The sequence below is a fragment of the Dasypus novemcinctus genome, chromosome 12, assembly GCF_030445035.2.
Source record: "Dasypus novemcinctus isolate mDasNov1 chromosome 12, mDasNov1.1.hap2, whole genome shotgun sequence".
Classification (NCBI taxonomy): Eukaryota; Metazoa; Chordata; class Mammalia; order Cingulata; family Dasypodidae; genus Dasypus; species Dasypus novemcinctus.
The window spans coordinates 88673126-88686073 of record NC_080684.1 but is presented as its reverse complement, the minus strand read 5'-3'; the positions used below and the strand labels follow the sequence as shown (position 1 = coordinate 88686073).

Genomic DNA, 12948 nt, shown 5'->3' with positions numbered 1-12948 from the left:
TAGACATGGGGGCACTCAAATGGTAGCTATTATTAATTGAATAGAATACTGCAGACTTCCAGGGGCTTTCATGTAGACTTGAAATCATTTGGCCCTCATAATAAAACTGCACATTTAACAAGTATAGTAGATAAGGTGCTGTTGGTATCCTTATTTTATTGTTGAGGAAATTAAGATTTACAGAATTAGAACCCAATACTTCTAACTCAAGTATTCCATACCATCTTGAATATGGCACTTCGAACTGGAGAGCCTGACTATAAAAAGTAACCACTGGTATGATTAATTATCATTGAAATAAAGTTAGATATTTGTTCACTGCTATTTAACCCAACCTCAGTACCGATGGAAGGAAGATTACCATCCCATGTTTTGATTTGTTTTGTTTTGTTTTAAGATGGTACTGGGGATTGAATTTGGGACCTTGCACATGGGAGGCAGGTGCTCAATCACTGAGCATCCATGCTTTTAAGTCAGCATTTACTTTATGTGTCAGGCATGTTCTACGGGTTTTATAAATATTAACTTATTTAATCCTCACAACAAACTTATGAGATAGGTACTATCATTATCTACATTTCACAGATGAGGAAACTAAAGCACAACAGGTCAATAACTTAACCAAGGTCACAAGGCTAATAAATCACAGAGCCAGAATCCAAATTCTGATTTCAGATTCTAGACTCTTAAACATTATTTGGTACCATAAAAGATTAGACCATCATACAATTTCAGAGGTAAAAAGAATCTCAACTAGTCCAAGTCCTTCTTTTTAAAGATTAAAAAGGGGTGAGGAGAGTATCAAAAGGAGACAAGATTACCAGAGCTAGTTAACCAAGGCCCCAGAAACCAAGAATTACACTGCAATTAGATTTCTAATATCCAGTACTAATCATTTAAAATTTAGCCTGGGTTATCTCCAATCATTTTTCTTTTTAAGCCTATGTTCTGACTTTCAGTTTGATTAAGCCCCAGGATGGGTATTGTGTCTCTTATATTTTTGCATCCCTACCACCGACAGGATGTTCTACACAAAAGACACTACTAGCATTGATAGGGATGACACTCAAGGGGGCAACAATGCAGGATATGCTCACGTTAGAGTTAAAAAAAGAGATTAACAATTCTATCTATTCTGTTTCCTCTACTTGCCTACCTTCCCATTTTACTTCTTTGGAAAAAAAGAGCACACACACAGGAAAAAAAAAAAAGAGTTCAGCCTGTCTCAGCCTAGAGCTGTATAGAGTATAATTTAAAGCTAAACTTCAGTGACATTTAAATGCCCTCCTGTAAAGTACTAGATCAGGTTTTCTATCAGTGCTCACCCTCATTCTGTGGTTAATTTAGAGCAGACTAAACCTCTCCTCCCATGGTTATGTTCACTAACCTTTTCTCTCTGATCATCTAAAATTAAGAACTAAGTAGGGAGTACAGTTTATTCTTTGCTCACTCACTTTCCCTATATTAAACCAGAGCAAAAAGAGACACTTACTAAAATTTAGGAGTCCCCTAAGTAACAGCTCTTTATGACATATTCCCTACAGACATGCCTAAAAGAGAAACAAATCAGAACTGGTCTGGCAACTCCCTGAACCTAACCTTTCCTGACATTGACTACCTGAAAAAAAACCTAGTATGTGGCAAAAATTCAAAAAGATTATTCAAATAATATTTTGTTCTCAAATCAACACTCTCCAGTTACTCTGAAGCAAGTTACACCTACAAATATACCTGCTTAAGGTGAGATCCTAAAGTAGAAGCCTGTCATTTCTACATTAAAGACTTTTTCACCACCCCTTCAGGTTGAAGTCTTACCTCAGGACAGTGTTGGCACGTGGACTTACTGAAGATGACCACAGGGTGGCTTTTTATATAGGCCTGCAGCTGGGCCACGGGGTCTGCATTAGCCACACTGGTGGATCCCAAAGGGCCCCTCACACCAGTGAATGTGTTTTCTGGCAAAGTTTGGCTAGGGTGATGATCCTTAGCTAGAAGTAATAGAAACAAAGATGGTAATTATCAGAAAGGAAAACATGATGACACATTTTCTAAGATTAGGCTCACTTTAAAAGCCTGACAATTTTAGCCCAAAGGGCCAGAATAAGGAATCTGAGGAAGAACTCAAGCACAGATTATATTTTTAGTTCAGTCATTTGATTCAAGACTTCGGCAACTCACTCAATATTCCCAACTCAGATTGTCATATTCAAGATTAGTTTCAGGGCATCCTAACAAATTTTAAGCAATAGTCTCAAACTTCCCTAGAAGTGGGAGAATAACAGATTCTCAATACATTTTACCTCACCTGTAATTCTACCCTTATTTAAAATGCAAAGAGGCCAAAGATCAGACAGGATGTCCTCTTCTCACACAACCCTGCTCAGAGCCATAGAGTCAATCAATTTAAACCAAGGCATACACTTTTTTTGTCCAACTAACTCCTGAATAAGCATACACAGGATTTTTCAGTTCACAGACCCAGCAGATTTCCAAAATATACTATCTTTAGTTTCTCTGTTCCCTACCCAGGCTGGCTATGGCCCAACTGGCCCCCATGACAAACATGATTCAGCTTAGTGGTATGCTATGCCCTCATGACAACACTGTCATCCTGAGCATCATCACCAATCAAAACCACGAAGATTGCTACCTCTGGCTTGTAAATTTTTTGAACTAGCTACCTTCTTCAAGGCCTACAAACAAACTATGTTCAATAGACCCATATTCCTTGTTAAGTGATTTCCTCTCATTTCTACTTATCCAAGATCTATCTGCACTTCTTCAATCTCCTCATCATTTTCATAGTTGACATCTGTGTTTACCCAAAACTATTCAGGGAATTGTTTGCAAGCATTATCTTATTTAATTCCTATAGTACAATTAGACAGATATTACCACTACCACATTTTACAAATAAGAAAACAAATTCAGAGAGGTTAGGCAATTTCCCAAAGGTTGCACAGCTTACAGTAAGCCATGAAGATGAGACAGGATTCAAACCTAGTTTATCATTCTCTAAAGCTTTCTTAAGAAGAGTTTTAATGTAAAAGCACAAGTTGCATCTAGTGACCTATGAAATCGGTATCTTACTGTTTTCAAAAACTGAGGGAAATATTTGTTTTGTTACTTTTATGTACATGTATTCACTTCAAAACAATTTAAAACACAAATTACATCTAGTGAGCTGCAAAATCAGTATCTTATTTATTTATTATATATTTATTCCCCTCTTCCCCTTGCCCTGCTGTTTTAACTGTCTGTGTCCATTTGCTGTGTGATCTTCTATACCTATTTCTCTTTTTGTCTTCTCATTTTTTCTCCTTTAGGATTCACTGGGATTCAATCCTGGGGGCCTCCGAAATGGAGAGAGGTTCTCTGTCAGCTGCACCACCTCACCTGGTTTCTGCTGTGCTTCACCTTGTCTCTCCCCCTTGTCTCTTTTGTTGAGTCATCATTTTGCTGCATGACTCACTTGCACGGGCACTCAGCTCACTGTCCAGGCACTTGGCTCACCACATGGGCACTGGCTTGCTGTGTAGGCACTCACTCGACACACAGGCACTCACGTGGGCACTCAGCTCACCATGCAGGCACTCAGCTTGCCATGGGGGCACTGCTCACCATGCAGGCATGCTTTTTCTTCTTCTTTTTCACAAGGAGGCCCCAGAGATCGAACCCTGGTCCTCCCACATAGTAGGCGGAGGCTTTATCACTTGAGCTGCATCTGCTTCCCTAAATCAGTATCTTGCTTAGTTTCCCAAACTGAGTAAACTACATGCTTCATTCACTTTCTATGTATTTGTATTCACTTGAAAACAATGTTAGAAATTTTTTAAAAAGTTTTATTGAGATATAATTCACATATCATAGAATTTAGCCATTTTAAGTGTACAAGTCAATGGTCTAATTTTAAAGTAAAGCAAGTAATTCAAATAATATAGAAGGATATTAAAAGAAAAATGGAAGTATTATCCTCCTTGATTTCCCATTTCCATTACCCCCTTCAGTTTATCAATAGTTTCCTATATATTCATCTAGTAATTTTCTATGCAACTACATAATTATGTATGTGTATTTATACTTGACACAACAGAATATCATAAAGTCAAATATTTGAATGCTGACAATGTACAACCTACTTTCTGCAATATCCCCTTTTCACTTTGTCTTAGATGCCTTTCCATGTCAATACATATAAAACTACTTCATTATTTTCAATGGCTGCATGTTATTTTAAAATTTGATTCTACCATAATTTAACTTGTCTCTTATTGGTAGATATTTAGCTTATTTCTGTTATTTTTACTAATAGAGATAATGCTGTAATGGTAATCTTTATACTCATATCAATGTGCAAAGATATGATTAAGACAAATGCCAGTAGTGGAATTCTTATATCAAAGAATATTTACATTTAAAAGTTTGGTAAGTATCACCATTGCTCTACAAAAAAGATGCAGCAATTTACACTCCTGCCAACAGTATGAGATAACCTACCCACTCACATTTGGACCAACATTATAAATTTCTATAATTTGTCAATTCAAAGATACACGTTTTCATATTTTTATACATCTGAAATTGGGATACTTCTAATTAATGACATCTTAGATTCAACAAATAGGGCAATTTTTTTTTTCAGGTACCAGGGGCTGGGGATTGAACACAGGACCTCATATGTGGAAAGCCGTGACTCCACCATTGAACCTCACTGGCTTCCCTGAGTTGGTTTTATTATTTGTTCTGCCTGCTGCCTTTTTGTTTTTTCAGGAGGCATCGGGAACCAAATCCGGGACCTCCCTTGTGGGAAGCAGGCGCTTAACCGTGTGAGCCAAAGTGCTCCCCGGCGTTTACTAGTTGTTATATTTGCTTTCCTGTGAATTGCCTGCTCATGTTCTTTGCCCATTTATATATTTAAATTTAAATCTTTTTTTTTTTTTTGGAAGTACTGGAGATTGAACCTAATACATGAGAAGTAGACACTCAATCGCTGAACCACACCTGCTCCCCTATATCTTATTATTGCTTTTTAAAAAATCTTTATATATTATTATGAATTCAACTAAACTTTGATTTACCCAGAATATAATATTTATTTGATGTAATAATTGAAGAATCTAGCTTATTTTTTTAAAGGTTATCTGTCATAATACCATTTATTGAACAATCAATCTTCTCCACATTATCTTTTTCATCTACCAAATTCCCATGTTGTGTTTAGATCTATTTCTAGAATGTGCTCCAATTTTCTATTTTCACTGTACAGAACCAGTATAGAATACTAGTCCTGCAGCCTTTTGAAAAAATTTCCATGGCCTTAATAATATATTACTAGAGTTTCTGCTTTTTCAGGATTTTTCTGAGCAATTATTATATCTTTTCTTTTTATGAAGTACTCTGAATTCTTCTCTCATACTCTTTGCTCCTCATATTCAATTCCACACATATATTATACTATTGCTATTTGAACTGAAACTGCATTGAATACTCTGAATTTATAACTTAATTTAGGAGGATTAGGCTCCTGAATCTTCAGGATAATATTTAGAAGAAGGTTTATTTTCCTACTTTGGTAATACCCTCCCCCAACACTTTCTTCAAACACCCTCTTTTACCTAAGTGAAAATCAGAATTAACTATTCTTATTTCATTAGATAGTGTGATAACTGAACCTATGTCATCCTGAACTGGCATCCTGAATATCTTCTTCAGTAGCTAAAAACACCCAAGAGATTTTTATGTCCTGCTTTCAATTTTTTTTTTCAGTTGGTTATTTTCTTCACCAACCCACAAACATCACATGCTCACTTCTATCTCTAAGCCCTTATTTCTTACTCCTGAAGTAAGCTATTAACACTATAAATTGTCAATATTCTACTCTAATCTTTCCATTCCCATGAACATTTAAAGTAAACATTTTTATTCTAATCCCACATTGTGTTCTGTAACTTGTTTATTGAATAAGGCATTTAAAGATTTTTTATTTTTTTTATTTATTTCTCTCCCCTTCTTCCCCCCCCCCCCCCCCCCCCCCGTTGTCTGCTCTGTGTCCATTCACTGTGTGTTCTTCTGTGTCCACTTGTATTCTTGTCAGCGGCACCGGGAATCTGTGTCTCTTTAGTTGTGTCATCTTGCTATGTCAGCTCTCCGTGTGGTTGGTGCCAACCCTGGGCAGGCTGCTCTATTTTTCGCACTGGGTGGCTCTTCTTATGGGGCACACTCCTTGCACGTGGGGCTCCCCTACGCAGGGGACACCCCTGCGTGGCACAGCACTCCTTGCATGCATCAGCACTGCACGTGGGCCAGTTCACCACATGGGTCAGGAGGCCCTGGGTTTGAATCCTAGACCTCCCATGTGGTAGGTGGATGCTCTATCGGTTGAGCCAAATCCGCTTCTCTGAATAAGGCTTTTAAAAAGCTATTATAGGGGAGCAGATGTGACTCAAGCAGTTGAGTGCCCACCTCCTACATAGGAGGTCCCGGGTTCAATCCCTGGCCCCTAGTAACTCAAAAAAAGAAAAAAAGCTATCATAAATTTCTTATCAGAGATATCTGGTATATCATGACACTCTTTTCCACCCCTGTGCTCTATTTTATACAACCATATGATTCTGCTATAATACAGGCATCAAATAGAAACTAAATCAAGTAATGATCAGGGAAATTTTCAAAAGAAAAGTCAGGATTAAACTATACCATCTATCTCTTAAGGAAAAACAAAATGTCAAAGTGAATTATTAATTGTGGCCATGAAAAATGATAGAGCTTCCACATCATATGCTAAAACAAAGGAGAAAAGAGAAATCACTCAACTGTCTAACTTGAAGGACATCTGGAAAGCACCAAATATCCACCAATTATAATTCTTTACAGACAACTTATATAACCTTTTTCTTTAAAAACCCTTGGTTGAAAGCCCCAAGACAGGACACAGTTTGGGTAGTTACCTGAATCTGTGCTCCCTGAATTGCAATTCTAAGACACCAAATAAATTCTTTGTTGTTTTACCAAAACAAAGTGGGGGAGGCACTCTGAATAAATGAACAGTGCTTTTTAACTTTCTTAGACAAAGATTCCTTTGTTTTCAACAATGAGACTGTTTTTCATATACCAGACATTTAAGTGTTTCTAATACTTAAAATATGGAAAGAAAAGTAAAAAGGAATGTAGAAATCTCCTTATCTCTGCAACATGAAGAATAACTTTTGGGTTTTTTTGGGGAAAAAAAATGAAACCCTGAAATCTGTGTCAATTAATTACTGGATCTCAGAAGACCAATGGGACTTTGTTGGAGAATATACCAGACTAGACTATACCTATTGTACCTGCCCTCCATAAACTTGTAATCTAAGGTAGGGCTCTCACACTTATTTGCAGTGGAATCATGTAGATTTCCCAGGTCTCGCCCTTGCCTTACTGAATCAGAATCACAAGGGATGGGGCCCAAAAATGCATATATATGAATGTGTGGGTGTGTATGTACGTTGTATGCACACGTGCATATATTTTAAATGTCCACTGGTGATTCTAATGAAATACTTAACTAAGGCAACATGACACATGACAAAGCCTCACCAATGATACTTCAAAAACTTAAATTTAATGCTTTGGTCTTCATTTTCTCTTATTTTTTTTATTTTAGAAGGGAATGTGGAAATAAGGTAAATAAGGTAATATCTCATGAAAAGACAATCACAGAATATCAGCATGGGAGAGACATTAAGGGCACTAGGCCAACCTATTTATTCTCCTGATGAGGAAACCAAGGTCCAAACAGGTAATTAATTGGAATTGGAGTCAAGGCTGTCACACAAGTCTCATGATTCCCATTATACCTCACTGACTCTTTTGATTTCATAAGATGACTGATTCTAAAAGGCGACAATTCCTTACATAACATCTACACTAAGGGCACCACCCAACTATTAAGCTAGGTATTTCCCAATACACAGTACTGAGGCCAATACTCATCACAAGGAAGGAATATCTTCTGTGATCAAGGGAAGCTATAACTTTACTGGGAAGAGTATTTATCAAAAATTGAAATAAAATAAACAAAATAAATGAACAGATAGGCCTAATAAATAATAAGAGAATATTCAACTAATAAAATCCTCACATTTTTTTCCCATAAATTCTATATTCTATCTCTAGGAAAAAAAGCAAATATATTTTTTCTTATAAGTTTATTGTTTCCTAAGTTTCCCCCCTCAATTATAAATAAAATTTGAAGGAGCATTCAAATAAATCTATTAGGTAAATGTTGCAAGAAGAGCTCAGAATCAGGTAGTCAGAAAAACTCAGACAAAATTGTAATTACGACTTCCGGAAGAATGGCAGACTAGAAAGACTCTAGTCTCTCCAAGAAAAATAGCTAGAGGACAGGCAGAAACAGCCTGGGAAAAAATACTAGCGTTTAGGACACTGGGGAAAGGCTGGACACAGCCCAGAAAAGAGAGGGGCAAAGGAAAGAATTGCAATAGCAAAACTGTGGTTAAAAAGCTGTACCTGCAACTGCTGGCCTCTTCCCCCCACCTCACTTTTAGAGAGAGGGACAAAGCCTAATGCTGACTAAGTTTTTCTTTTTTTAAGATTTATTTTAATTATTTACTACTCCTCCACCGCCTCGTTGTTTTGAAGTCATTGTCTGCTCTCTGTGTCCATTTGCTGTGTTGTGTGTCTGCTCATCTTCTCTTTAGGAGGCACCAGAAACCAAACTGGGACTTCCCATGTGGAAGAGAGGCATTCAATCACCTGAGCCACCTCAGTTCCTGGTCTGTTTTGTCTCTCATTGTTGCATCATCTTGTTTGTTTCTTTAAAGATTTATTTATTTCTCTCCCTTCCCCCCCCTCACCCCGGTTGTCTGTTCTCTGTGTCTATTTGCTGGGTCTTCTTTGTCTGCTTCTGTTGTTGTCAGCGACACGGGAATCTGTGTTTCTTTTTTGTTGCATCATCTTGCTGTGTCAGCTCTCCATGTGTGTGGTGTTATTCCTGGGCAGGTTGAACTTTCTTTCACGCTGGGTGGTTCTCTTTACGGGGCACACTCCTTGCACGTGGGGCTCCCCCTATGCGGGGACACCCCTGCGTGGCACAGCACTCCTTGTGCGCATCAGCACTGTGCATGGGCCAGCTGCACACGGGTCAAGGAGGCCCAAGGTTTGAACCACGGACCTCCCATTTGGTAGACAGACACCCTAACCACTGGGCCAAGTCTGCCGCCTCATCTTGTTGCATTAGCTCACCGCACTTGCCTGCCATGCCAGCTCGCTGCATCCACCCACTGCACCAGCTCACCTTCTCTTGGAGGCACCAAGAACTAAACCAGGGCCCTTCCATGTGGTAGGCAGAAGCCCAATTGCTTGAGCCACATCCACTTCCCTGACTCAGCTTCTGACCCACAAATTTGGTCTACTGTGTCCCACAAGCCCTTCCAGGTCAAGTGGGGTCACGCTATTGTTTGCCTTGGGAGCCAGCTCAGGACTAAAGAGATCCAGGACTAAAGAGATCCACCCTCTCAAGTTCCCCTCTCTACTGACCAGAACTGGTTGTTGAGGACACAGAGTGGAGTGGGGTTGGTTGCAACATCTGGCACCCAACGTGGGGCCCAGGGGATCTGCAAGTCAGAGTGGAATTATTTCCTACCTGGGAAAAGGGAAAGGACTGCTAGAAAAGGTTTGTGAACTGCCTCTGAGAGAAGTTTGAGTTAGGAAGCTCTTACTTTCAGGGCAGGATCCTCTATCACATTGACCAGGCTTTGAACTGAGAGGGTTTCCAAAGAGCACCATATGCTGGCAGACAAAGAAGTGCACATAAGGAAATTAAAAGTAAATAGGAGAGATTTTATTCTGGATTTACAGCCTCCCTCCCCAAGGCCCTTGGAAATGGGTCTGCAACCCGTTACTGGGTTCAGGACCCAGAATTGAGCAACTAACATGGGACAATCCTAAAGACCTAGAAAGACTGAACCACGAATCAAAGAACACCAGTAACACAAAATTCTGAGACAAGGAAGAGAGAAGGAAACCATCATACACAAGGGCTGCCGAGTTAGACTTAGTGCAGATTTCTCATCAGAAACCATGGAGGCAAGAAGACAGTGATATGATACAATTAGGATACTGAAAAGGAAAACTGCCAGTCAAAAGTCCTTTATCCAGCAAAACTGTCCTTCAAATATGAAGGTTAGTTTAAAGTATTCACAAACAAACATAAGAGAGTTCATAAAAACGAACACCTCTTTGCAGAAAATACTAAAGGGAGCCTTACAGCCTGAAGGAAAAAGACAGGAGAGAGAGGCTTAGAGGAGAGTTTAGAGGACAAGAATAGTGGAAAGGATAATCAAGAGAGTAAAAATACAGATGAAAATAAAATATGACATATAAAAACTGAAGAACAAAATGGTGGAAGTAAACAATATATTTATAGTAATATCACTGAATGTGAATGGATTAAATTCTTCAGCCAAAAGACATAGGCTGACAGAATGGATAAAAAAAACATGAGACATCCATATGCTGCCTAAAAGAGGACTCACCTTAAACCCAGTGATACAAATCAGCTGAGGCAAGGAAGTAGAGAAATAGGAACACTCATTCAATATTGGTGGGACTACAAAGTGGTACAGCTGCTGCGGAAAACAGTTCGGCTGCTCCTCAAAAAGTTAAACATAGAACTACCATATGACCTGGCAATACCACTTCTAGGTATATACCCCAAAAAAGTGAAAGCAAACCCTTGACAGATATTTCTACAAGGTTCATAGTAGCCTTATTCATAATAACCAAATGACAGAAACAGCACAGATGCCAATCAACAGATGATGAATAAACAAAATGTGGTATATACATACAATGGAATATCATCCTTAAAGAGGAATGAACTTCTGATGCAAACTGTACATGGATGAACCTTGAGTACATTATGATGTTGAGCGAAATAAGTCAGCCACAAAGAGACAGATATTGTATGATTCTCACTCATATAACATAGCTATAATATGCAAACTCACAGGGACAGAAAGTAGAGCACAGGTTAACCAGGGCAAGATGGGAGCGGCAATGGGATATTAGTGCATAATGGGTGTAGGGTTTTTATTTGGGAAATTTCTTGTAATGGATGGTAATAAAGGAAGCCCAACATTGTGAGAAGATTAACCCCACTGAATGATAAGCTTGGAGTGGTTGAGATGGAAAAGTTCATGTTGTATATGTCTCTACAATTTGAAGGGAAAAAAAGAAGAGCAACTAAAGACACAATGATATTTAAGTGTACTACATGATCCTGGATGAGATCTAATAAGGGGTGAGTAAAAGACTTGATGTTGAAAAAGTTGGGCAATGGAAAATGGGGTGATGGTAACACCAATATTGTAAACATAATTAATACAACTGAACTGTACACTTCAAAGTGGTAAAAGTGGGAAATTTTGAGTTGTACCTATGTTATTATGATAAAGTTTTAAAAAAAGACTACTGGTAGGGACCTCAATTTCCTTGAGGAGACAAAGTGGCACAGAGAGGTTAGTAATTTGCTCATGATCACACAGCTGGGAGATAGACATGTTGGAATTTGACCCTAAGCCTTGGGCCCCAGAGTCTGGGCTCCCAGGGCTCCCCTGTCTCTTTTCATGTATTAGATGGAATATTTGCCAGTTTGTCTCTTGACATTAAGCATGAGTTTTCCTCCTTGGATAGTTAGATCTGATGTTGCTCTTGTTGCTTAAACATCTGCTGGGTCCAGCATTGCTCTCCGCTCCCTCTGTGTGCCCTCAATGCCCTTGCATGGCCCCTTGAGACCAAAAAGTATGTGATCCCTGTTCTTTTTTTTTTTTTTAATTAAAATTATTTATTTATTTTTTAAAATTACATTAAAAAAATATGAGGTCCCAATCAACTCCACCGCCCCCACCCCCCACTCACCCCACAGCAACACTCTCTCCCATCATCGTGACACATCCATTGCACCCGGGTAAGTACATCTCTGAACATCACTGCACCCCGTAGTCAACGGTCCACATCATAGCCCACACTCTCCCACGTTCCATCCAGTGGGCCCTGGGGGGATCTACAATGTCCCGTAGTTGTCCGTGAAGCACCACCCAGGATAACTCCACATCCCGAAAACGCCTCCACATCTCATCTCTTCCTCCCATTCCCCAAACCCAGCAGCAACCATGGCTACCCTTCCCACACCCATTCCACATTTTCTCTGTGGACATTGGATTGGTTGTGTCCATTGCACATCTATGTCAAGTGGGGGCTTTAGATTCCACATGGATACTGGATGTACTCCTCCTGCTTTCAGTTGTAGACACTCTGGGCTCCATGGTGTGGTGGTTGACCTTCTTCAACTCCATGATAGCTGAGTGGGGTAAGTCCAATAAATCAAAGTGTAGGAGCTGAAGTCTGTTGAGGCTCTGGACCTGGGTGTCATATTATCAGTCCAGAGATTCAAATCCCCTAAATATATCTTAAACCCCAGCACCAACTACAATTCCAATAAAGTAGCATGCAAGTCTTGTGAGAAGAGATCCCCTCTGAGTCCAATTCCATCATGCAGAAACACCAGCTGTGATCCCTGTTCTAAGGCAAGTAGAAAGTGTGGGTATTAAAGTGTGGCTAAACTGATAGAGCATCTGCCTACCATATGGAGGGTCCAGGTTCTATACCCAGGGCCTCCTGACCCATGTGGTGAGTTGGCCCACGTGCAGTGCTGCCACGCGCAAGGAGTGCCATGCCATGCAGGGGTGTCCCCTGTGTAGGGGAGTCCCACACACAAGGAGTGTGCCCTGCAAGGAGAGCAGCTCCGCCTGAAAAAAGGGCAGCCCACCGAGGAGTGGTGCCGCACACACGGAGAGCTGACGCAGCAAGACGATGCAACAAAAAAGCAATACAGGTCCCAGTGTCACGTGAGAAGAATGCAAGCAGACACAGAAGAACACACGGCAA

The 12948-nt window shown here is 39.7% G+C and overlaps 1 protein-coding gene across 8 annotated transcripts in view; it reads right to left on the bottom strand.

Moving 5' to 3' along the window:
* TXNRD1 (thioredoxin reductase 1) overlaps positions 1–12948 on the bottom strand; it is a 120596-nt gene that overhangs the window by 88664 nt on the left and 18984 nt on the right. For all 8 annotated transcript variants that reach the window (XM_071219039.1, XM_058308654.1, XM_058308655.2 and 5 more), the window contains one exon: positions 1816–1988. Coding sequence is in view for 3 of the 8 variants with exons in the window: in XM_058308654.1 (XP_058164637.1) it covers positions 1816–1988 (173 nt within the window). In the remaining 5 variants the exon portion in view is untranslated. The remainder of the gene's footprint in view (positions 1–1815; positions 1989–12948) is intronic.